The following is a 24,685-nucleotide window of genomic DNA, read 5'->3' as shown; positions in this document are numbered from 1 at the left end:
TGCAGTCAGCCAAGATCATGCCACTGCACTCCAGCCTGGGCGACAGGGTGAGTGAGACTCTGTCTCAAAAAAAAAAGAGGTTGTGAATATGCAAAGGTAACGCTTCATTGCAGTGATATATGTGTAAGTTCAGTGCTCAAAAATCCACACCGGAGATCCCTGCCACATACATCATCCACTGACAGTGCCTTGGGAAGTTCAGGGAACTGGGGTCACATGCTCTGTGTCCCAGTCGGTGTCAGGAAGACAGCCAAGACAATGCTTCCTTTAGCCAATCAATATCTTCCTTAGTCTTATCCTGAGACTAATATGCGCTTCTCATGTGTGAAGCATACTTCTAATTTATCTCATTTATTTCTCATTATGAGAGCAAAGGCACTCTTATCAGACCCACTTTATAATTTTTTTTTTTTCAGTTGGAGTCTTGCTCTGTCCCCAGGTTGGAGTGCAATGGTGCAATCTTGGCTCACTGCAACCTCCGCCTCCCAGGTTCAAGTGATTCTCCTGCCTCAGCCTCCCAAGTTGCTGGGATTACAGGCATGCGCCACCACACCTGGCTAATTTTTCTGTATTTTTGGTATTTTGGTCAGACTGGTCTCGAGCTTCTGACCTCAGGCGATCCACCTGCTCAGTGGATTACAGGCGTGAGCCACCTGGCCCGACCAGACCCACTTTAACTGAGAAACTGACATGCAGAAAAGTCATGCAACTTACCCAACCTGGCTCAGCTGGTTAGTGGGGGAGGAGGGACTTGGAGCCAAGTGGCCTGGTTGTGTGGTCACCCTTCTTAACCCCTCTGCTCTATTGCCTTCTCCTGAGAAAAGGGGTTTGGTGTGCTGGTTACTTGAATTTAAAACTATAACTTTAAATTTTTAAAGTTTAACAAATTTTTTTTAATAAGAGGAAAGATCTTACTTTTCACCCGGGCTGGGGTGCTGTGGTGCGATCATGGCTCACTACAGCCTCAACCTCCTGGGCTCAAACAGTCGTCCTACCTCAGCCTCCTGAGCCGCTAGGACCACCAGGTCCGGCTAGCTGTTTTGTTTTTTGTAGAGATGGGGTCTCCCTTTGTTGATTAGGCTGGTCTTGACCTCCTGGGCTCAAGTGATCCTCCTGCCTCAGCCTCCCAAAATGCTGGGATTACTGGTGTGAGCCGTTGTGGCCAGCTACTTTATTTAGTCAGAGACAGGATCTCCTGGCTGGAATGCAATGGTGCGATCACGGCTCACTGCAGCCTTGGCCTCCCAGGCTCAGTTGATCCTCCCACCTCAGCCTCCCAAGTAGCTGGCACCACCACACCTGGCTAATTTTGCAGAGATGTGGTCTTACTGTGTTGCCTGGTATAGTTTGGCTATGTCCCCACCCAAATCCCATCTTCAATTGTAGCTCTCATAATTCCCATGTGTCATGGGAGGGACGTGGTGGGAGGTAACTAAATCATGGGGGTGGGTCTTTTCTGTGCTGTTCTCATGGTAGTGAATAAGTCTAATGAGATCTGATAATTCTTTGAAGGGGAATTCCCCAAGCTCTCTTGTCTGCTGCCACGATGTGACTTTGCTCTTCATTCGCCGTCAGCCATGATTGTGAGGCCTCCCCAGCCATGTGGAATGGTGAGTCAGTTAAGCCTCTTTCCTTTATAAATTACCCAGCCTTGGGTGTGTCTTTATTAGCAGCATGAGAGCAGACTAATACATTGCCCAAGCTAGTCTTGAGCTCCTGGGCTCAAGCAATCCCTCCCTCCTTGGCCTCCTAAAGTGCTGGAACTACAGACGTGAGCCACCCCATCCAGCCCAGAAATGTTCTCACAGTTCTGGAAGCTGGAAAGCCCAGGATCAGGGTGTCAGCAAGATTTGCTTTCTAGTGAAGACCCTCCTCCTCGCTCACAGCATTCTCACTGTGTCCTCACATGGCAGGAAGACAGCTCCAGTGTCTCTTCCTCTAAGGACATCAGCTCTATTGGGTCCAGGCTCTGTCCTGTGACCTCATTTCACTTTAATCGCCTCCTTAAAGGCCTTGTCTCCAGTGATCGCATGGGGGGAGGGCTAGGGCTTCATCCTATGAATTTGTAGTGTGGCACAGTTCAGTCTCTTCCTTTCCTCTAAAAGGAAGATAGAGCTCCGGAGGGTCACACAGTGGCAGTTAAATGCTTGTTCTGGACACGACACTCTTTCTTCACTACCGCTCACAACCGTTTGACCAGAACTGATCACAAAGCTCCACAGGGAGCTGGGAAGTGCAGTTCCATCCCATACCCCAATGGTGAGGATTCAGAAATAAGGTTGAGCAGCATTGATTTCCACCATCGTGATAAACTTTTGAAACTTTACTAGGGCAGGGCCCGTCCCATGTGCTTTCTAGAATTAGGTGCCAGGGACCAATGAGGGAAGGTATTTATTTATTTATGAGACAGAGTCTTGCTCTGTTGCCCAGGCGGGAGTGCAGTGGCACAATCTTGGCTCACTGCAACCTCTGTCTCCTGGGTTCAAGCAGTTCTCCCTGCCTCAGCCTCCCAAGTAGCTGGGATTACAGGCGCCCACGACCACGCCCAGCTAATTTTTGTATTTTTAGTAGAGATGGGATTTCACCATGTTGGTCAGACTGGTCTCGAACTTCTGACCTTGCGATCTGCCCACCTCTGCCTCCCAGAGTGTTGGGATTACAGATGTGAGCCACCGCACCTGGCCAGGAGAAGGTTTTATGCAAGAAAATGGCACGTTCTGAAGTGGATCTCAGCAGGTGAGAATGAGACCATCCTAGCATTGAGTCCTGGCTCCTTGGCTGACATGCTGTGCAAACTTCTAGAAGCATCTTCACATCTCTGAGCCTTTGTGTACACCTCTATAAAATATGGCCAATGCGGCTGGGCATGGTGGCTCACACCCCTAATCCCAGCACTTTGGGAGGCCAAGGGGGTCAGATCACTTGAGGTCAGCAGTTCAAGACCAGCCTGGCCAACATGGTGAAACCTCGTCTCTACTAAAAATACAAAATTAGCCAGAAATCGCTTGAAACCGGAAGGTGGAGGTTTCAGTGAGCCAAGTCTCTTGCCACTGCACTCCAGAGAGAGACTCTGTGTCAAAAAAAACATATGGACGATGCTTTTGGCACATGGCATGGATAAAGCACACAGCACTGTACCTGGCCATTGGAGGGGCAGCATTGCATTGCGGCTAAGTTTGCAGGCTTTGGAGTTGGCCAGGCCTGCATTTGAATGCTACTCTGCTGCTTTTTGTTTCTGTGCCTTTGCGTGTGTGTGTGTGTGTGTGTGTGTGTGTGTGAGAGAGAGAGAGAGAGAGAGAGAGAGAGAGAGAGAGAGAGAGAGACTGTGCTAAGCAATCACATTACATGGAAATAACTGGAATTGGAACCCAGGCTCATCAGCCTCCAATAAGCATGCTTGTCCTGTTACCCTACACGGCCCTTAGGCTAGCCCAGAGAGATTATTTATTTATTTGTTTATTAAACAAATTTTTTTGAGATGCAGTCTTCCTCTGTAACCCAGGATGGTATGTAGTGCTGCAGTCTCAGCTCACTGCAGCCTCCACCTTCCAGGCTCAGGCGATCCTCCCACCTCAGCCTCCCAAGTAGCTGGGACCATAGAAGCACATCACTACACTCAGCTAATTTTTTTTTTTTTTGGTAGAGATAGGCTTCTGCCATGTCGCCCAGGCTGGTCTCGAATTCCTGAGCCTCCCAAAGTGCTGGGATTATAGGCGTGAGCCACCGAGCCCGGCCCTGATTTTGTATGACTGTCTCCTACTGCTAGTTCCACAGAGGGTAAGGACCATACATACTGTTCCATTCTGTTCCTTGTTTTAGCACAGTGCCTGGCACGTAGCTGGCGCTCATTAAATGTTCATTGCATGACTAACTGACTGATGAAATAAATGAAGGTAGAAGCTCTTTATGAAGCTGTCTGTGCTGGATCCAAGGCCATCAACATCTGTTGCAAATGGAAGTTGTTAATAAGACTCAACAAGTTAGTGGAAAATGTTTCTGTGTGTTATGAGATTCTCTGTTTTTTGTTTGTTTGTTTGTTTTTGAGACAGGGTCTCATTCTGTTGCCCAGGCTGGGGTGCAGGGGCAAGATCTCAGTTCACTGTAGCCTCGACCTCCCAGGCTTAGGTGATTCTCCCACCTCAGCCTCCCAGGTAGCTAGAACCACAGGTGTGTGCCACCACGCCCGGATCATCTTTGTATTTTTAGTAGAAACAGGGTTTCTCCATGTTGTCCAGGCTGGTCTGAAACTTATGGACTCAAGCAATCCACCCACTTTGGCCTTCAAAGTGCTGGGATTACAGGCATGAGCCACTACGCCTGGCTTTTTTTTAAATTAACTTTTTAAAATTTAAAATTTGAGACAGGGTCTTGCTTTGTTGGCCTGGATAGTCTCAAACTCCTGGCCTCAAACAGTCCTCCCCCCTCAGCCTCCCAAAGTGCTGGGATTATAGGTCTGAGCCACTGCACCCAGCCACAAGATTCCCTTGAAACCCCAAACTCACCACACTTTCTAGATGTTTCCTCTCCCTCCTATGCATGATATAGTTAGCTACTATCTTTCTAATGAAAGGGGTACTAGTCAGGTCATGCTAGATTATGATAATAAATAAACCCCCAGATCTCAGCGACTTAACAACGCAAGGCTTATTTCTCCTTGGTACCAAGTCCGGCGTAAATTGGGCTGTTCAGGACGGCTCCTTCCCGTGGCGGCCCAGCGGTCCAGGCTCTGCCATCTCAACACGTGGTCTCCACGGTCACCACTAAAGGGAATGAGAAAGTGTGGATAACTCACATTCACTTGCAACCCGGAAGCAACACATGACACTTCTCAGAGCCCTTGGGCCAGAGCTAGTCACATGTTCCTGTGGAAAGAGCCCTTGAGCCAGAGCTAGTCACATGTTCCTGCGGAACTGCAAGGAGCCTGGGAGGTGCAGTTCCCCCTGGTACCCAGGAGGGAGAGGAGAACCAGCTCTGGCTGAGCCTTAAGTGTCTCTACTACCGTCTGTGCTGCTGGTCTCCGTGTCCCACGTTGGATTCACTCTTCTTCCTACACACAACACGCACCATGAAACCCCTTTCCAAGGGAGAAAACCCCAGAGTGATGCGCAGTTCCTGCCTCCAGCCAGGGTCTCATGGGATGCCCTGGGGTCTCTTTCTGAGGTCTAGAGGTGGCCCTTTTTGGTCCAGAGATGTAGGAATTTTAAAAAGTTACCTGTTGGGTGCGGTGGCTCACACCTGTAATCCCAGCAATTCGGGAGGCCGAGGCGGGTGGATCACCTGAGGACAAGAGTTTGAGACCAGCCTGGCCAACATGGATAAATCCCGTCTCTACTAAACAGTACAAAATTTAGCCAGGTGTGGTGGTGCATGCCTGTAATCCTAGCTACTAGCAAGGCTGAGGCAGGAGAATCGCTTGAGCCTGGGAGGCGGAGGTTGCAGTGAGCCAAGATTGCACCACTGCACTCCAGTCTGGGTGACAGAGCAAGACTCTATCTCAAAAAAAAAAAAACCAAGTTACCTGCTCCCCACCCCCCACGCCATACACAGACGTGGAGTAGAGGCAAGGGCAGGGGCAGGAAAGCCAGAGTAAGGGCACCCCGGGAAGTGGGCGCTGAGGCCTGCTGGGCAGACCTTGTGGAGGATAGGGAAGTTCCTGCCACTGCTGTCTGGAAGGAACTCCCTTCATCGCTGCCTCAGGACTGCTTGCTCCCTCATTTGAGGCTCTTTTTCCCTACCTTACCCTCCTGGATCGCATCTGAAGCAGGAATTGTGTGCTCTGCCCTCCTTGAGGGCTATGTAGATTTCTCAGCCCAGTTCCTGCCTATGGAAGTTTTAAGTGTCAAATAGTCATAGTCTTTTTAAAGACCAGGCTCATGGCCAGGCGTGGTGGCTCATGCCTGTACTTCAAGCGACTTGGGAGGCTGAGGCGGGAGGATCTCTTGAGTTCAGGAGGTTGAGGCCACAGTGAGCTATGACTGCGCCACTGCACTCCATCTTGGTGACAGAGCAAGACCTTTTCTCATTTTTTTTTCTTTTTCCGAGATGGAATATTGCTCTTGTTGGCCAGGCTGGAGTGCAATGGCACAATCTCAGCTCACCTCAACCTCCACTTCCTGGGTTCAAGTGATTCTCCTGCCTCAGACTCCCAAATAGCTGGGATTACAGGCATGTGCCACCATGCCTGGCTAATTTTGTATTTTTAGTAGAGATGGGGTTTCTCCATGTTGGTCAGGGTAGTCTCGAACTCCTGACCTCTGGTGATCCACCTGCCTCGGCCTCCCAAAGTGCTGGGATCACAGGCGTGAGCCACTGCGCCCATCCAGCAAGACACTTTCTCTCAAAAAAAAAAAAAAAAAAAAAGGCTCATGGTGTTTTGGGCATGACTGTTTTCTTAAAATTCCAGTAGGCCTCTCCTCTGTCTGCTTCCAGTGAGTTTCATATACCTGAATGTGACAGTTAATTTGTGTCTCAATTTGTGTGGGTTACTGGATACCCAGGTATGTGATTGAGTATTCTTCTGGGTGTTGCTGTGAGGATGCTTTTGGGTGAAATTGACATTTAACTTGGTAGACTGAGTGAAGCGGACTGTTCCCCTCATAGGGGTGGACTTCATGTGATCAGCTGAAGGCCTGAATACAAAAAAAAGCCTTACACTCTCCGGAGTGAAAGAGAATTCTTTCTGCCTGGCTGCCTTCAAACTGGGACTCGGGCTTTTATCCTGCCTTCAGACTTGTATGGGAACATCGGCTCTTCCTGAGTCTCAAGCCTGCTGGCCTTGGGACAGGAACTACGTCAGCTCTCTCATTTCTCAGCCCTTTGGACTTACTCTGGAACTAAGCCATCAGCTCTCCTGGGTCTTCAGCTTGCCAGCCAACTCATCCTGAAGATCTTGGGACCCGCCAGCCTTCCTAATTATGTGGCCCAATTCCTTTTTTTTTTTTTTTTGAGATGGAGTCTTGCTCTGTTGCCCAGGCTGGAGTGCAATGGCACATTTATGGCTCACTGCAGCCTCAAACTCCAGGGCTTGAGTGATCCTCCTACCTCAGCCTCCCAAGTAGCGGGGACTACTGGCACGTGCCACCGTGCCCAACTAATTTAAGACACATTTTTTGTAGAGACAGACTCTCACTGTGTTGCTCAGGCTGGTCTTGAACTCAGCTCAAGCAATCCTCTGCTTCAGCCTCCAAAGTGCTGGGATTACAGGCGTCACTGGCCCAGCCGGAGCCAATTCCCTATAATAAATCTGTCTCTCTCTGTCTCTCGTGTATGTGCACATTCTGTTTCACTGGAGAATGCTGACTAATACAGAATCACATCCTACTTTACTTCCCAAGAAGTTCTCAAATCTTCATTTCTTTGCTTATGCTGCAGTAACAAACAAAACCCCGAACCTCAGAGGCTTAATGCAGCAAGGTTTATCTCTATATCACATCCCAGTGCGCTGCAGAAAAAGCAGCTCCGGGGCAGCTGACTCCATGCAGTGACTCAGAGATCCAGCTTGCTTCCATCTCTTGATTCTTCCATCCCAAGTGTGATTTCTACCCACAGAGAATGGAAAACTCACACCCACCCCTAACTACTCAGACTGGGAGTGGCACTGCTCAATTCCACCCACAGATCCAGCCAGGTGGCCCTTATCTAACTGCAAGGAAGGCAGAAAAATTTAATGATAATCATAAACATTTCTTGAGTGCTTCCTCTGTGCCAGGCTGTGTGCTAAGCATGTAAATATTGTCTTTTCTGTATTCCAAGCTTAAGTCTCTTAAAGCTCTACTGTGACCTCACCATACAGCCACAGAAACAGGCTCAGAGAGGTTGAGGAAGTTGTCTGGGGCACACACCTCATAAAGGCAGGGCTGCAGATTTGAATCCAGGTCTCTGTGCATTGGAAACCCACCCCTCGACCTCTGTCCTGGTTTCTTGCTGATCTCCGCTGAGAATACCGTCATTCCGTCTGAGGACTGGGATTGGCTTCTTATTTTATGCTCCATCTCATTTTGTCTTCCCCAGGAGTCATGAATTTTAAATCTTGTGTGAGATCAACAAGTTCACCCAGAGGAGACAGTAAAGAACAGAACAGGGAGGAACAGAACAGCCATCAAATACGAAGGGTAAAGTCTTCCAGGAAATACCCACCAAGTGGGGAAATGAACCACAAGTGAGGCCAGGATCGTGGGAGGCGGGGAGGGAGAGCAATCTCATCGTCAGGGGAATCATTTTCTTTTAGGAAAGAGAGAGGGAGATGGGACTTAGCCATTAGATGCAGGCTATTGCAGTTCCTGGTAATGACACAGCTCAGTGAAAGCATTTTCGGGAGGTGGGCTCCAAGCCTGGGCAGCTCTCCTGCCTTAATCACTGTAAGTCACAGAGCAGAGAAGCTGGAAATGGGCAAAATCGATGACAGTGAGGCTTGCCTGTGGGCCGCTCCGTGGACCCAATCTGTGACCCGTGGTCATCACATGACCCACCATCCCTTGGTGCCACTGTGCAGGTGCCATGCTGAAGACCCTTCTTTCAGTTCATTCTCACAACAGCCCAGTGCGTGGTGGCTCACGCCTGTAATCCCAGCATTTTGGGAGGCCGAGGCGAGAAGAATTGCTTGAACCTGGGAGGCGGAGGTTGCAGTGAGCCGAGATCGCACCACTGCACTCCAGCCCGGGTGACAGAGCTAGACTCTGTCTCAAAACAAAAACAAAAACAAAAAAAGCAAGGACAGTGAGGTGCAGGGAGATGGAGCCTATGTCCCCTGGCTGGTCTGTGAAGGAGCTGGGATCTGAACACCAGTCAGTAGAGCCCCAAAGCCTTAACCTACACTAGACCACTCAGACGTAGTGGCTTTTGGACCCATTTCCCCAACTCAGTTACCAAAGCACCCTTGAAGCAGCTGAGCCCATGAAGCGGGGCAGCCCCCACCCCCAGGACTCGATAAAAAGGTGGTCGCACAAATCCAGGCCTCCCCACTCTTCCCCGTTGCAGGGAAGATGGGGGCCCATGGGCTTGGCGTCCTCCCTGTCAGCTCTTCTCTGCCATGATCCCCTTTGTCCTGCGCCCCAGCTTCAACTGCTCCCCCGAAAGGGTCACTTGGAGCAGCTGAGCTTAGGGCACCTCACCTGCGTGAGCTTTCTTGGGGGCTCAGAAGCACCTGGGTTGGGAACGGTGCTCTGGTGGGCAGGATGAGGGCTTCAGTGAGCTCTGCTGTCCTTGTGGACACCTTGGAGTCTGGCTTGGGAGAAGCTCCCAGTGCAGGTCCAGCCAGCCCAGAGGCCAGGCTGAATGTGGGCTGCCATGAGGCAGACTCCCCTCCATGCCCCCCGTAATAAGGCAGAGGGGAAGGACCTTGGAAGGGGGGTAGGCTGGGGTCCTGCTATTTCTCAGACAGATGGTGGGGGAGGGGTGCATGGGGAGGGGACCTGGAGCCAGCCATCACTTCAGTATATGAAGACAGAGCTCCCAGTCCTCCAGGCCGAACAAACAACGCATCTCAGACTAGAGACAAGCGAGCCAAACCTCCGTTGTGGCTCCACCCCCTCTTTTTGCTCGCAGCAGGATCAGAGGGAGGCAGTTAATTAAGAAAGGTCACATAGCGTTATCTGTGCCAGAGCCAGATCTCAAACCCAAGTCTAGAAGAGGCTCAGAAAGGGCAGGGATGTGACCTCAGTTCACCTGAAGCCAAGAAACATTACTCTAGGCTTGTGCCAGCCTCCAGCTTGGGAATTTCAAAAGTAGGAGTATAATTCCCCTCTCCCTGCCGCCCCTAGCCTCCTGGGCTGGGGGTGCTCAGCGCTCTTAGCTGCATTCCAGGGATCTGTTTCCCATTTCTCAATCATCTTAGCTGATTTGAACAATTTTAGACCTTTCGTCTATGAATTTTCCACCCAGCAGTGCCCAGCACAAACTGAGGACCACGAGAGGGATGAATTTTTTTTTTTTTGAGATGGAGTCTTACTCTGTCATCCAGGCTGGAGTACAATGGTGCGATCTCAGCTCATCGCAACCTCCACCTCCTGGGTTCAAGTGACTCTTCTGCCTCAGCCTCCCAAGTAGCTGGGATCACAGGCATGCGCCACTACGCCCGGCTAGTTTTGTATTTTTAGTAGAGACGGGGTCTCCCCCATGTTGGTCAGGCGGGTCTCAAACTCCTGACCTCAGGTGCTCTGCCCACCTCGGCCTCTCAAAGTGCTGGGATTACAGGTGTGAGCCACCTCACCCAGCCTGGATTAACTTTTTAAAAGGATTTTTAGGCCCAGCACGGTGGCTCACACCTGTAATCCCAGCACTTTGGGAGGCTGAGGCAGGAGGATCCCTCAAAGCCAGGAATTTGAGACCAGACTGGGCAACAAGCAAGACCCTGTCTCTATAAATAATTTTTTTAAATCTTTACTTTTTAATTTTTTTTCTTTATAGAGGCAATCAAATTTAAGAAGAAATTTAAAAAGACAGTCATCAGAGGTCAGATTTTGAAAATAGGTCAGAGAACCTCTAGCTCAGCCTTTGAGGCAATATCAAAGTGGTCAGCAGCATGACCTGTGAAGCCAGGATGCCTGGGTTCAAATAATGGCTTCTCCCCTTACTAGCTGTGTGAACTTGGACAAGTTATGCAGACTCTCGTGTCTGAGTTTGTTCATACATAAAATGGAGGAGCTGATACCACCCACCATGTACGAATGTGATGAAGTTTAATTGTGCTAATCATGAGAAGTGCTTAGGAACAGTGCCTGGTACCTAACACACCAGTGAAAGTTTTCTATTACTGTCATCCTGTCAAGCTTCTGCTTGAATGCCTCCTGGGATGGGGAACTCACTCTCCCCAGGGCAGCGTTTTCCCCTATTGGATTGTTTAGTGTGTTAGGAGGCTTTTCTATCCATTACGCCGAAGTATGCCAACCTGTCTCTTCTCTACAAGAGCCCTGGCTTCCCTCTGAGGGCAGCCATAAAGACCCATGTCAACCAAAGCCAAACAACGCACACTTAGTGGTATGTGTCTCATTCACTTGAGTTAATCCTCCTTTGGGGAACTGCAGCCCACACAGCCCAGCACACACAGTGCAGACGTCTGTCTCTGTTCAGGGCTCAGAGGTCAGTAGTGGTGTGCTCTGACCTCGGAAGCTTGTTAGGGCCTACCCCATCGATCCCAGCCAAGGAGCTCTATGGGCTGAGGCTCAGTATGTCCCCTCACTGGGTCCTCTCTGCTAACCCAGTGTATCTGTGGCGTCTGCCTTCTTATAGGAGGGAAGCAGTGGAATCTTTGCTTTTTTCTGTTTTTGTTTTTTACTGTTTTTTTTTTTTTCGAGACGGAATTTCGCTCTGTCGCCCAGGCTGGAGTGCAGTGGCATAATCTCGGCTCACTGCAACCTCCGCCTCCCAGGTTCAAGCAGTTCTTCCTGCCTCAGCCTTCCGAGTCGCTGGGATTACAGGCACCCGCCACCATACCCAGCTACTTTTTGTATTCTTAGTAGAGACGGGGTTTTGCCATGTTGGCCAGGCTGGTCTCGAACTCCTGACCTTAGGTGATCCGCCTGCCTCAGCCTGTAATCCCAAAGTGCTGGATTACAGGTGTGAGCCACCACACCTGGCCAGAAACAGGGGAATCTTACTGCCTAGGACTGGGAAGGGCTAGAAAGGAGGAGGCAGTTGCCCATCTGGTCAGGGCAGTCCATCCCTTTGGAAAATCATCGAGCTTCACCAAGGGCTAAGAGCCCAGTGCTACCGTCCCAGCGCTTTCTGGAGAATTTGCTGGTTTGCTCCAAAGGGCGGAGCATAGATTCCAGGGTCAGAGCTGAGTTTGGATCCTAGCTCCACTCCTCCCTGTCTGTGAGCCCTCAAGCAGCTTCCTCATATGTAAAATGGGCACAATTACAGTAGTTCCCATCATAGGGCTGGGAGGGAAAAGCAATGAGGTGATTTGTAGCTCAGTTCTGGCACAAGAACGTGCTTGATGAATGGGGATGGATACAGGAAAGGAGTGGGATAAGGCGGGCCTGGATTTTCCAATATTGAAGGACTTTTAGTCTGTTGCTGTATTTTGCAGATAGAAGGACGGAGGTCCACAGATGACAGGTCCAAAAGTCACACTGCGGTTGGGTCATCTGGCACCTGGGCTCCTGCTCCTTGTGGACTCCAGCGCTTGCCCTCCAGGGACACTCCTTGCCCAGACCGGCCCCTTCTGTCCTGGAGGGAGGGGAGAGTGAGGCTTGGTGGGGGCCTGTGGCCAGGGCGACGGAGCTACCCTGTCCCCGACTCCTAGGACCGCCCCCCCCAGCTCTTATTAGGGGATGCCCTGCGGCATCTCCTGCAGTTACGAGTTATGGCCGCTGGGTGTCGCTACACAGCAAAAAAACCCTCAGGCCGCCGGAGAACAGGACCTAATGGGAGCTCTGATGGGACAGCGCCTCCAGACCCTGATCCCCGACCTCTGAATTCCTGCCCAGGTCTTTGGTCCGCTACAGACTACCTGCCAGGTGCTGGATCCACGCTCTCGCTAGATCTGCCAGCAGCGCTGTGAGGTGGGTGCAGTCACATCCCTTGTGAAGAAGGGGATATGGGGGCGTGAAGAGGATAAGTACTTCATCAGAGGTGACAGGTGAGATTTGAACCACACTCTTACCTGGTGCAGCTTCTTGGCCCCACAGTAATGGTACCCAGTTCACAGAGTGGTTTGGGGGATTATACGATGCACTGTGTGTTAAAGGGCTTGGCACAGATCTAGCTGCAGCGGAACGTAATAAGCATTGATTGACCCAGAGGCAAAAGAGCGGGATACAGATCCACCCACGTTTGAATCTGAACACGGCTATTTTCTTAATGCGAGATCTCTGGAGTCAAGTCGCTTTGCTTGTCTAAGCCTCTTGTTCCCCTGGCGAAAATGGGGATAATCATAGCTACCTGAAGAGCTGCTCAGTGGATGGAGGTAGAGGATGTAGTGTCTGCCGAGAAGTGGGTACTTAATGGGACTGAGTGTTCGGGATTATCTTTTATTTTATGTCATGTAGGCGGCAACTCTTCCCGGGCCTGTGGAGGAGGCCGGAGGTCAGGGCTGGAGCCCTGGGGTGGGGCCTTGCACAGGCAGCTCCTGGCCCTCCCCTCCTGGCCAGGTCAGCCCCTCAGTGGGCCCTGGCCCTAGAAGGGCTCAGAAGCCTGGGGACGCTGTTGCTAGGCGCCAGTTGCTAGGTTACATACACACTGTTTCTCCTACATGGCCACCTCCAGGACTGGCTTCTCTGGAGCAGCTCTGACTCCTGAAGCCTCTCCCTGACCTCAGAGCCTCTGCAGAGGAAAGGTGAGGGTGGGGTCGCTGTGGTTGGGCCTCAGGGAGAGCCCAGCCAACTCCCAGGGGAGGCAGGCAAGGTTAGAAGCAGGCAAGGCTAGGGGAGCTGAGGGAGAGAGAGGAGCCGAGGGGCTGGGAGTGAGGGTCCCAGCCTGACTTCTTGGGTGGGGTGCCAAGAATTCCCCAGGCAGGAGGTTGTCGGCTCATTCATTCTGAGAGGTAGGTATGTAAGGTTCAGGTCGGGGGCGAGGGGTCAAATGCCCTAGGTCTCAATCCCGGCACTGCCACCTATTATGAGCAAATCCTTTATCATTTGGAACCTCATTGCCCTGGCTGTAAATGGGGACAGGAAGAGTTAACAATAAGGTGTGAAAGCTGGACTCAGTGGCTCACGCCTATAATCCCAGCACTTTGGGAGGCTGAGCCGGGTGGATCAGAAGGTCAGGGGTTTGAGACCAGCCTGGCCAGTGTGGTGAAACCCCGTCTCTACTAAAGATACAAAAATTAGCTGGGCGCGGTGGTACGCACCTGTAATCCCAGCTACTCGGGTGGCTGAGGCAGGAGAATTGCTTGAACCCTGGGGGCGGAGATGCAGTGAGCCGAGATTGCGCCACTGCACTCCAGCCTGGGTGACAGAGCAAGACTCTGTTGAAAAAAATAAAAATAAATAAAAATAAATAAGGTGTGGAAAGTGAAAGGAGACACAAGGACTCTTAGGATAAGTGTGGATGATCGGTTTCGTCCTCAGTTTAGGGATGTGGGAGCTGGACCGGAGGGACAGAGGCCTGGGAGAAGGGGCCAGCTGCGTTGGGGGTGGGGGACAGATCTTCACCCCTTTGGGCTTCTGAGCCAGGCTTGGGACCCACAAGGCTCCCTGTGCTTCCTTTCCAGGCCCCCCGGGGTCCTGCCCCACGGCATCATGATGGGGAAACTCCCCCTAGGGGTCGTCTCCCCTTATGTGAAGATGAGTTCGGGGGGCTCCACAGACCCCCTGAAATTCTATGCCACCAGCTACTGCACAGCCTATGGTGAGGGCACCTTTGTGCAGGAACCTCCCCTGGGCCAGGGCAGGAAGGGGGGGCTCTCTCTGAGGGAGGAGAACCCCCTCTGGCTGTCACACTGAAGGGCAACCCTGTCCGCTGAATCCGTCTGTCCCTGAGCCCTGTCCCTGAGCCCTGTCCAGCGGCTCCCTTCTCCGATTCTGTCCCTGCAGTTCTGTCACTGTGATTTTGCCACACTGACCTTGTCCCCAGCCCACCCACTCCATTTCCTGCCATCACAGTCCTGAAAGGCCAGGCTTTCGAGGCTCCAGCCTGTGGCTCTGAGCCCTCCCCTGTCACTGTGACCCCCGGGCCCCTCAGAGTATGCGGACCCTGCCTGGGAAGCCCTGCCTGTTTTTGACCCTGGGGCCTGTCTCTGGCAGGTCGGGAGGATTTCAAGCCCCGAGTAAGCAGTCACACAGGCACCGGCTACAAATCAAATTTCCAGCCCGTGGTTTCAAGCCAAGCCAGTCTGGAGGCCTTAGACAACCCTGCCATGGGGTACGGTCTATATGACCCCTTCCCAGCCCCTGCCCTGCTCATCAGACCAACTCCAGGCTTTGTGGATGGGGACCCGGAGCCTTGCCTGGAGTCCTGGGTGGCTCAAGGCACGGAAGACCCCTGAGCCATCTGTGGGAGGGTGCAGGGAGGAGGGAAGCTCTTGGGCAGAGGACCTCTAGCTCAGCCTCACTCTCAGGGAACAAGCCCGGGACCATTTCCAGTCCATGAGCAGCCAGAGTTACCGCCCCCTGGAGGTGCTGGATGGCAAGCAGCCCCTGCCCTGGAGCATGCACCAGACCAGCTCAGGCTACGGGCGGGAGCAGCCCTGTGCCGGCCCCCCGACCAAGGAGGTCAGTGCTGGGCCAGGGCCCGGAGAGTGGAGCCTTAGCGTGGGGTGGGACTGTGGCTGCATTGCCAATAGTTGGTCAAGGTGGAGGTGACAGGGCTTGGAGCAGCCGCGTTGTAGGGATGGGGTCCACTCCTCTTTCTCCCCTTTGTCCTCATCCTTATCCCCACCCTCCCCACAACCTCCATTGCCTGCCCCAGCTCCACCATGACCTCCACCTCCGTTTCCATCCCCATCCCTGCCCATTCCCATGAGCCCCACACTCCTGTGCACACCTGGCAGCCCCATCGCCTTCCCTGCCACCACCACTGCCCCCCACCATCAACATCATTACCCCCATCTTTTATCTTTTCCATTTCTTTTTTTTTTTTTTTTTTTGAGAGGGAGTCTCACACTGTCACCCAGGCTAGAGTGGAATGGTGCAATCTTGGCTCACTGCAACCTCCGCCTCCTGGGTTCAAGCGATTCTTCTGTCTCAGTCTCCCCTGCCATCATGCCCAGCTAAGTTTTGTATTTTTGTAGAGATGGAGTTTCATCTTGACCAGGCTGGTCTTGAACCACTAACCTCAGGTGATTTGCCCGCCTTCGCCTCCCAAAATGCAGGGTTTACAGGCATGAGCCACTGCGCCCGGGCCATCTTTTTCATTTCTTTATTTTATTTTATTATTTACTTATTTATTTATTTTTGAGATGGGGTTTCGCCATGTTAGCCAAGCTGGTCTCGAACTCCTGACCTCAGGTGATCCTTCCACCTTGGCCTCCCAAAGTGCAGGGATTACAAGCGTGAGCTACAGGGCCTGGGCCATCTTTTTTATTTCCATCCTCATTGTTTCCACCGTCCCTATCATCAGCACCACCACCAGAATGGACAGTCATTCATTCATCCAACCTGTATGTTCTGAATATCTCCTTCATATTTGGAGATAATGAGTCAGTGGAGTGTTGGGGTGAGAAATACAACAAGGGAGAAGTAGGGAGGAAGGAAGTGAAGGAGTTGCAGGCTGGGTGCAGTGGCTCCCGCCTGTAATCCCAGCACTTTGAGAAGCCAAAGTGGGTGGATCACTTGAGGTCAGGAGTTCAAGACCAGTCTGGCCAACATGGCGAAACCTCTGCTAAAAATACAAAAATTAGCCGGGCGTGGTGTCCGGTGCCTGTCATCTCAGCTACTCGGGATGCTAAGGCAGGAGAATCCCTTGAACCTGGGAGGCGGAGGTTGCAGTGAGGCTGATTGCCTGGGCAACAGAGTAAGACTTCATCTCAAAAAAAAAAAAAAAAAAAAAGGGCTGGATGTGGTGGCTCACACCCGTAGTTCCAGCACTTTGAGAGGCCAAGGTGGGCCTATCACCTGAGGCCAGGAGTTTGAGACCAGCCTGGTCAACATGGTGAAAGCCCATCTCTGCCAAAAAAATACAAAAAATTTAACCGGGCTTGGTGGCTTGCGTCTGCAGTCCCAGCTACTTGGGAGACTGAGGCATAAGAATTGACTGAACCCGGGAGGTGGAGGCTTGCAGTAAGTTGAGATCATGCCACTGCACTCCAGCCTGGGCAACAGAGCGAGACTCTGCCTCAAAAAAAAAAAAAAAGTAATAAATAAATAAATAAGTGAAGGAGTTGCCTGTGCACTGGAGGGTGGGAAGAGCTTGCTATGGGGGCCTGGACAAAGGCTTGAGGGAGGCCAGCGCCTCCAGACACAGCTGTGTGAGGGACGAGTGGTCCAGGCAGTGCCAACCGCAGGTGCAAAGGCACTGAGGTGGGGCAGAAGGGAGACAAGCGGCTGGAGCTGGGTGAGGCCCTCAGGTCCTTGTGAGCCACCAGCAGGATGTGGAATTCCCTGTGAGCATGGTGGGAAGGCTGCAGAGCTCTGAGCAGAGAAGGGACGTGCAGGTTTCATGTAAAGGGATCCCCTCTGGCGGCTATGCAGATACTGTGCTCTGTAGAGGTCAAGAGCACAATCAGTCAGGTAGTGACTGCGGCCCCCTTGATTGTCATTGGCCCTTCTTCCTCCCAGGTCCGGAAGGTCCATTTCGACACCCAGGAGCATGGGCCTCAGGCCATCACAGGGCTGGAACCCAGGGAAGTGCCCCTCCTCCACCAGCAGCAGGGCCAGGACTCCCTGGCTCGGGAGAACTTCCGATATGTGAGTGGCAGTTCGCTAAGGGCTTGGGGTGGGGCAGAGGAGCCACACCCACCGCCTCCTCCCACCTCGAGACAGGTGTTGCTCTGACTCACCCAAGAAGCCAACTCAGTGTGGACGCAGGGCGCCCAGAAAGACAGGAGAGCAAAGGATTTGACATTGGCTCTTTCCAAAACACCATCAATGTGGCTTCTCTCGATTTAACGCAGATGCTCTTCCCTTGCCTTCTTCCTCTCGCTCTCGGCCCCTCCTGGTCTGGGTCCCTCTGGACCCCCCCACTCATCACCAGGAGTCTGGAGTGGTGTGTGACGTGGTAGTCACAGTCCCAGGGGCACTGTGCTCCTGTGCTGGAATTCCTGGCCTCGCCATGCTCCACCCCAGAGAGACCCCTGTGTCCAGGGTGCGTACTGGCCCACGTAGGCCTCTTCAGAGCACAGATAACCAACCCAGGCGCCCCCCTACAGCCGCACGCCTTCGGGGCCCTGGTGGGCCGGTGTCCCCATTCCTGCGACCTCTGTGTTCCAGGGCCCGCGCTTCATGACTTCGGAGTACAATTCCAAGTATCTGAGGGAGCCTCCAGACCAGCCAGGTAGGCCCCGTCGGAACTCACAGCTCCCTTCCAATCACCCTCCCTACTTCCTACCCCGAGGGGCCTGGAGCTGGCCTAGGACTAAGAAGGCACCAGTGGAAGAAAGAAGGACGCACAGGCGGCTGGAGGGATGCGCCTCTCTGGGGCTGACCTCAGCGCCTTGGGCCTCCCAGGAGGGCGGCTTGGCTGGCGTGTGCCCTTCCTGCTGCTTCCTCTCCTGTCCTCCGGCCTGGACACTGGAATCCTCACCCTGCTGCCCACGACCCCCATGACGCACGTCTCCAGGATCTTGGGGTCCGCTCCCTCCCACGTGCTGGGACGTTGAGCCTCTGGAGGACTCATGGGTGGGCCGGGTGGCCTGGCAGCACAGGGGGCATGTCTTTTGCAGATCTGTTGCAGAAGAAATCAATCGGTGCCAAGGAGGGGAGCGGCTTCACCAAAGAGTTGCACCAGAGCCCCGTAGTCTTCCAGCCCCCCTCACAGGCCCTCCCTGGGGACCCGGTAAGTCCGCTGGGGTCCAGCTAGAACTTTCCCGGGCTTGAATCCCTCCAGTCTCAGGGTTTCTAGCTTCCCTAAAGAATATGAGCTACAGAGCCCTTTGTTCAAAAACAAGGTCAGAGAGCTTAGGTGAAAACCGTTGCTTTGGTCCCATTCCCCCATTTTATGGATGAGAAGACTGAGGTCCAAAGAGATGAAGAGGTGTAGCCAAGGTCATCCAGAGTTCAGACAAGAGCCCTGGCCTGCTGGCCCCACTCAGGGTCATGCCTTCCCCCGTCTTCTCCCCAAACACTTCCATTTTCTCAATGATGCCCGTGAGAGCTGAGTCCTCCTCTGTGTTCAGCACAGCAGGGGCCTGGAGGCAGACTGGGTAGGAGCCGCCAGGGGCCTGGCCTGCCTCTGCGGGGCTGACACCCTCTGTGGGCCTCCTTCCAGGCCCTACTCCCAGGCCAGAGTGTCACCAAGTCAAGCTTCCTCCCCAAGACTCACCTGCATGTAAGCTGAGCTAGGGGGAGGCTGGGGACTGCCTGGCCGGGGGGCGGGGGCAGTTAGGTCATGGCTCTGGAGGGCAGTAGGGGAGGCAGCCACATCCCGGTGCCAGTGGCTGCTTTGCTCCCTCCAGGGAGATGAGTTTCTACCTGTTCTGGCCAGAGGCTCCGGCCGGGAAACAGCCTTCAGCCGAGGGAATGAAAGGGTTCTGAACCCTAGAGTGAGTGACCTTGGCGCCTCGCTTAGAGAAGGTGGGGGACAGGGAGGATTCTGGGACAAGGTGCCATTTTGGGTCAGGCATTGAAGAATGAGAAGAATTAGGATATTTGGGGATGTGGAGGTAGGGCCCTAGGTGGAAGGCGAAGAGTGTCTGGGCCTTCCTGGGGGCTGGAAGGCCAGGGGTGTGGTCTGAAATAGACTTGGCTGGAAGGGGAAGGGAGGGTCGCTGGGGCTGCGGACAGGTTGCAGCTGTGTGTGCCTCTGCCTGCCTTCCCTCCATCCCTGCTGCCTCAGCCTGGCCATCTCAGCGTCCCTTCTGCTGGTGGCTCTGTCCCCTGCAGGTGCCCCCTTCCCACCCAGAACCCAGCAACCTGAGTCATCAGCAGTTTCAGCCACCCCATCGGATGCAACAGACAAACGTTGCCCTGCTTGGCCGGGAGACTGTGGGGAAAAAGGTGAGACCTGCTACCTCCATCCTCCACCCCAAATCCTCACCCTTCCTGAGGTCACAAGTCCCCTCTCTACCCCTCTTGTGCAGGAGCCCACAGGGTTCAGCCTTAACAACCCAAGCTATGTCCGGAGCCCCCGTGATCCTGACAGGGATCATCGATTCCTGACCACCTACAACCAAGGGTGAGGTCTGCTTCCTGGTCCAAAGCTGAGACCCATTTGACAGACAGAAAGACAGACTGGGATAAGTAATGAGCTCACAGCCTCCTGGATAAGATCAACACGAATGAATGTGGGTTCCCCAGAAGCAGACCCTAAGCCAAGGATTGGAGTGCAAGCATGTTATTGGGCGGTTGTTAGGCGTGCGGGGGTGGGGAAGTTGGATGGGGTGGGAAGGCAGCAATAATGAGCATGTGACTAAGCCAGCGATCCCACAGGGAAAACTCTAGAAAACAGCGTAAAGCACATAACTCAGTTACCCCAGCCAAAGATGAGAGAGCTCGGGTATTTATACCCCCATATCCATCAGTCATTGGTTAAAGGCTATCCCGAGGGCAGCATTAAACCCCAGGTACCTCCTTGTTCAGGCAAAGCAGGTTCTAGCAACCCAAGGATAGCTTTCCCACAGAGATGCAGTACAGGGCACTGGTGGCCAGGCTGGTGGGCATGGAAAGGAAGGGGGAGTGCAAGGGGTCTGGAGCAGCAGCGTCTGCTAAGACACTTCATCCAGCCCACAGTCGGTGGGCTCCATGGGTCCTCAAAAGGTAAACTCTGTGTTGTGCATTCCCTGGATGAGGAGTGACCTTCCTGGGCATCAGGGAGGGCTTCCAGGAGGAGGTGGCCTCAGAGCCATGGGGAAGCCTCCCAGGGCCAGGACTCGGTGGAGAGAGCATTATAGGACTGTTATAAAGGAAGTGTGTGATTCTTTTTTTTTTTTTTTTTTTTTGAGTGCAATGGTGTGATCTCAGTTCACTGCAATCTCTTCCTCCTGGGTTCAAGCAATCCTCCTGTCTTAGCCTGCTGAGTAGCTGGGATTACAGGCACCTGCCACCACTCTCGGCTAAATTTTATATTTTTAGTAGAGACAGGGTTTCACCGTGTTGGCCAGCCTGGTCTTGAACTCCTGACCTCAAGTGATCTGTCCGCCTTGGCCTCCCAGAGTGCTGGGATCACAGGCATGAACCACTGCGCCTGGCCGGGAAGTAAAATTCTTAGGACAAACTCCTCTGAGCCGGGAAGTGCAAGCTTTCCTCACGTCAGTCATCTGTGTCCACCCTCTTGCTCTCCAACTCCTGGTCCTCCAAGGTGTCACCGCCACCTCCCTCTCTCCTCAGCTCCCCCTGCTCCAACCCCCTGCTCTGGGATACCCACCAAATCCATTCATGGAAAAGACCTTAACTGAGCCCTGTCTGGGTGCCAGGCCCTGCCCCAGGCCCTGGGAATGTGCGTGCAACTCCTGCCCCACAGAGCTCAGACCTCGGCCTGGGAGGAAGGCATGCCTATGGCTGCCGTCAGTTCGTGAGAGCTGTCAGGTGATGGGCAGGGAGAAAGGGATCAGGAGGGCTGCATCGGGCGAGGGTCAGATTTGAAATCGGTGGCCTTGAGCAGGTGACGTTTGAGCTGAAACTGAAAAGAGGGGAGGGTGGTGGCCTGGGGGAGCAACAGAGTGTGACCTGGAAGGGCCGTTGGTTGTCCTCTGTCCTCTGGCCTAAGCCCTGAGGCTCAGAGGGGAGGAGCTGTGCTTCAGTCACACAGCAGATTCGCCGTGCTGAGGTGGCTGCTGCAGTTCCCACGGAGGCGGGGGTCGGGGGAGGTCCAGAGGCTCTGGGTGTGAGAGGTGACGATGTTCTGACCCTTCTTAGGCAAACATCCTCCTCCTGTGGCTCTGGCAGAGATCAGCCCCTCCCCCCTCCAGCCCCGCTCTCTCTGCGGGGTTCCTCCTGGCTACCTGCCGTGCCCTGGCTACTGCCCGGTGTCAGGCACACTTGCTGGAGCTTTCTGGTGCCTGCAGAGCCCTGGGGTTGTCATCACTGCTTTCTGCATTGATCTGTCTGCACCCCTTTGCGCCCTCCAAACCTGGCTGTGCTCAGTGAAATGGAGGGAAATGGAAATGAAATGGAAGAAAAGTTAAATGCTTGGAGAAGTGGATGAGACAGGGTCCCCACCCCAAGGTGCTGGTAGGCCAGACACAGGCCAAGGATGGGGGTGTCACTGAAACTGTCCTTTTACACTCCCAAGAGTGTCTCCGCATCAGGTGGAGGGGAAGGCAGGCTTTTTGAGTAAGAGTTCCCCAAGTGGACGTGGGCTTAGGGAGGGCCAGATGAGGAGGACAGCATGACGAAGGCGGGGAGGCTGGGGGATCTGTGGGCTGACAGAGAAGGGCAGGAGGGGCTGCAGAGGTGGGCAGAGGCCAGCTTCCAGCCAAGGGCCCCTCCTCTCCTCCAGGTACTTTGAGAACATCCCCAAGGGTCTCGATCGGGAAGGCTGGACTCGAGGTGGCATCCGGCCCCAGACGTCAGGAGGCTATGCCCTAAGCCAGCCGGTCAGCCGAATGGAAGCCACCCCCAAGCCCACGGAGAGCCTGCGGCACCTGCACCCCCACGTGGGAAGGTGGCACTCCCCCAAGCTCTGTTCTTTCTCCCTCCCCCTCATCCAGGCCCTGCGCCAGGCCTTTCGCCTGCTCTCCTCTCTTGCTCTGTCTGTCCGTCAGTCTGTCCTCCGAGACGCCCATCTCCTCTGGCTGTCTCTGGCCTCCCGTTTCCTGCCAGCACCCGCTCCTCCCCTCCTCTTCCTTCAGGGACCCCTCCCCTCCCCGTGGCTGCTCCTCCCGCTCCTGCCCCTGTGCTCCAGGCCCGGTGGGCTGCCAGGGGAGAGGGAGATGGATCCAGAGATGAACGGACTGTGGTCCCGCCTCACCCGGCTCCTTTCTGCTCAATTCAATTCCTCAGAAATTACATTTATACCAACAATGGCCTGGAGTTGGCAGGCAAAGAACGTTTGTGGCTTGGCTGCCCTGGCTGAACCCTGACTGCTCTCTCAGGGAGGGTCAGGCAGAAGACAAGAAGGCAAGGTCCAGGCCCTGCCTGCCAACGCCCTCAACGCTCTCCTCCTGCCTCCTGCAGAACCCTGGCCTCAGTCGACCCCTTCTACAGAGACACACCTCCCAGCAGCCGCTTCGTGGCACCCAGCTGAGCCCTGGGCCATTGGTAAGGGGCTGGGGACCCCCTCCCTCAGCTCCTCCCAGTGTGGGGGTGACCACTGGGGGTCAGCCCTGCCTCCCAAGCCCTGGGTTAAGCAAGTCCTGCCTGGGGACCCCCCTCTGAGTAGGGGGTGGGAGATCGGGGGCCTCTCGGACCCTCTTCTATCCCAGGCAAGCACACAGAACCACCCCAGAGTGCCCCCTAGGCCTCACCTCTGCTTCTCCTCCACAGGTTTGTCAGCCCTAGGGGACAGAAGCCAGCCAGGCTACTGTCTGTACCCCCACTCCATCCCCCACAGGGACCTCCCCCAGCTACCCTCCTAATGAAATAAAGAGCATTGAAGCAGAGACGTGTGACATCGCTGTCAGGGTGGCTGGGACAAGGAGGGCTGAGCTGGGCAGGGGTGCAGGGGTGGAGGAGCGAGGGCCAGATTTGGAGTCGGAAGGGCTCAGCTGGCATCTCTGAGGAAACATGACACAATGAACCCGGCATTTGATCCTCAGTTTTCCTTAGTCTCCATTGAGACTCAGTTTCCTGTCCTGTAAAGGGGTCCTCTATGGCCCGCGCTGTTTGGGAAAGTACTTGGTCACATGTGTGTGGAAGAACCCCAGGGAGGGGCAGGTGGGCCAGAGAAGGGAAGGGAAGCAGAGGCAGGGTGAGGGGACAGAGGAGAGTCTCGGACACATGGACACCTGGACTCCGACCCAGAGCTGGAAGGGGCTGATCACAAAGGCTGGTTCCACTTTCCCTCCCAGCCAGGGTGACCCAAGCAGGTTGGGCTGTTTGTGAGAATAATAGGCAGCCCTCAGGCAGATGCCCCAGGTGCCTGCAAGACAGCATCCGGGCCAGCTCTCAGCACCTCTTGTCACCTCAACCAGGCGTATTTATGCAGTGCACAACACTACAACTGTATGCTGTGGCCTGCTTGCACCAGCTCCTTATAAATGAGGAGTGTGGACCCAGAGAGGGTGCATGAGCTGCTCAGGGTCACACAGGGCAGAAAGGCAGCAGCAGCGCTGGGTTGGAGACATCCCTTGTGCCTTGCAGCCTTGTCTGGGCACGCAGGCACTCCTCTGACACCCTGCCTCCGCCTGTGTTCCTTAGTGGGGGTCTGTGGACTGTGCTGCTGGCCCGAGAGCCTGGTGTGCCCAGCACAGTCTTGAACGGCAGGCCCGGGGGCTGTCCACAGCTTGGCTGGGGCTCCATGTGGGCTGTGGGTGGCTCCAGCTGGTCCCAGCATGGGAGGAGGGGAGCAGAGGACACAGAGTCTCGGCGACAGACTCAGGACACAGCGACAGCCCAGACTGTGGGTGGCGACCTGCTAGTCCATGCCTCAGCAGTAGGGTGAGTCACCAAAGGGACTGGGCTGGGCCCTAGCCATGGCCAGAGTAAGGTGGAGAGTGAGCGAATGTGGGATCAGCCAGCCTCTCTGTGCCCAAAGACACACACACACACACACTCACACACACACAGGTACGCACTCAACACAAAAGCACACTCAAGGCAGGGTGTGGTGGCTCACACCTGTGATTTCAGCACTTTGGGAAGCCGAGGCGGGCAGATCACTTGAGATCAGGAGTTCGAGACCATCCTGGCCAACACGGTGAAACCTGTCTCTACTAAAAATACAAAAAATTAGCTGGGCATGGTGGCAGGTGCCTGTATTCCCAGCTACTCTGGAGGCTGAGACAGGTGAATCGCTTGAACCCAGGGGGAAGAGGTTTCGGTGAGCTGAGATCATACCATAGCACTCCAGCCTGTGTGACAGAGCAAGATTTCATTTAAAAACAAACAAACAACAAAAAAAAAAGCACACGAAAATACAAACATACATGTGTGTGCAGACTCCCGAAGGCACGCACACACAAACACATCTAGGCACATAAATGCCAACAGAAGTACACAGACAAACTAACACAACCACACATGGAAACACAAAACAAATATGCACAAAC

The 24,685-nt window shown here is 53.9% G+C and overlaps 1 protein-coding gene across 2 annotated transcripts; it reads left to right on the top strand.

Moving 5' to 3' along the window:
* The first annotated feature begins 11,997 nt into the window (after nucleotides 1-11,997).
* PPP1R32 (protein phosphatase 1 regulatory subunit 32) lies at nucleotides 11,998-23,079 on the top strand. 2 transcript variants are annotated; one of them, XM_032283198.1, is made up of 14 exons: nucleotides 11,998-13,276; nucleotides 14,156-14,292; nucleotides 14,688-14,805; nucleotides 15,002-15,155; nucleotides 17,160-17,288; nucleotides 17,811-17,874; nucleotides 18,263-18,375; nucleotides 18,808-18,867; nucleotides 18,995-19,081; nucleotides 19,422-19,535; nucleotides 19,619-19,713; nucleotides 21,976-22,140; nucleotides 22,653-22,736; nucleotides 22,962-23,079. In XM_032283198.1, exons 2-13 carry the CDS (start codon nucleotides 14,184-14,186, stop codon nucleotides 22,720-22,722), a joined length of 1,278 nt encoding a protein of 425 aa, XP_032139089.1. In that variant the 5' UTR covers nucleotides 11,998-13,276; nucleotides 14,156-14,183; the 3' UTR covers nucleotides 22,723-22,736; nucleotides 22,962-23,079. The 2 variants fall into 2 exon arrangements, with proteins under 2 accessions (XP_032139089.1, XP_032139090.1); XM_032283199.1 differs by lacking the exons at nucleotides 14,156-14,292; nucleotides 14,688-14,805 and having other exon boundaries at nucleotides 13,070-13,276.
* Nucleotides 23,080-24,685: the final 1,606 nt, after the last annotated feature.

Source organism: Sapajus apella, unplaced genomic scaffold (genome assembly GCF_009761245.1).
Source record: "Sapajus apella isolate SASKATOON/1434 unplaced genomic scaffold, GSC_monkey_1.0 scaffold14, whole genome shotgun sequence".
NCBI lineage: Eukaryota > Metazoa > Chordata > Mammalia > Primates > Cebidae > Sapajus > Sapajus apella.
This window is presented reverse-complemented; position numbering and strand designations above follow the sequence as displayed.

Coding starts and splice junctions, on each gene's coding strand:
- PPP1R32 (XM_032283198.1), top strand. CDS start 14,184: ATGATGGGGAAACTCCCCCTAGGGGTCGTCTCCCCTTATGTGAAGATG. Junction 15,156..17,159: donor CCGGCCCCCCGACCAAGGAG/GTCAGTGCTGGG, acceptor TCTTCCTCCCAG/GTCCGGAAGGTCCATTTCGA. Junction 18,868..18,994: donor TCCCCAAGACTCACCTGCAT/GTAAGCTGAGCT, acceptor TGCTCCCTCCAG/GGAGATGAGTTTCTACCTGT.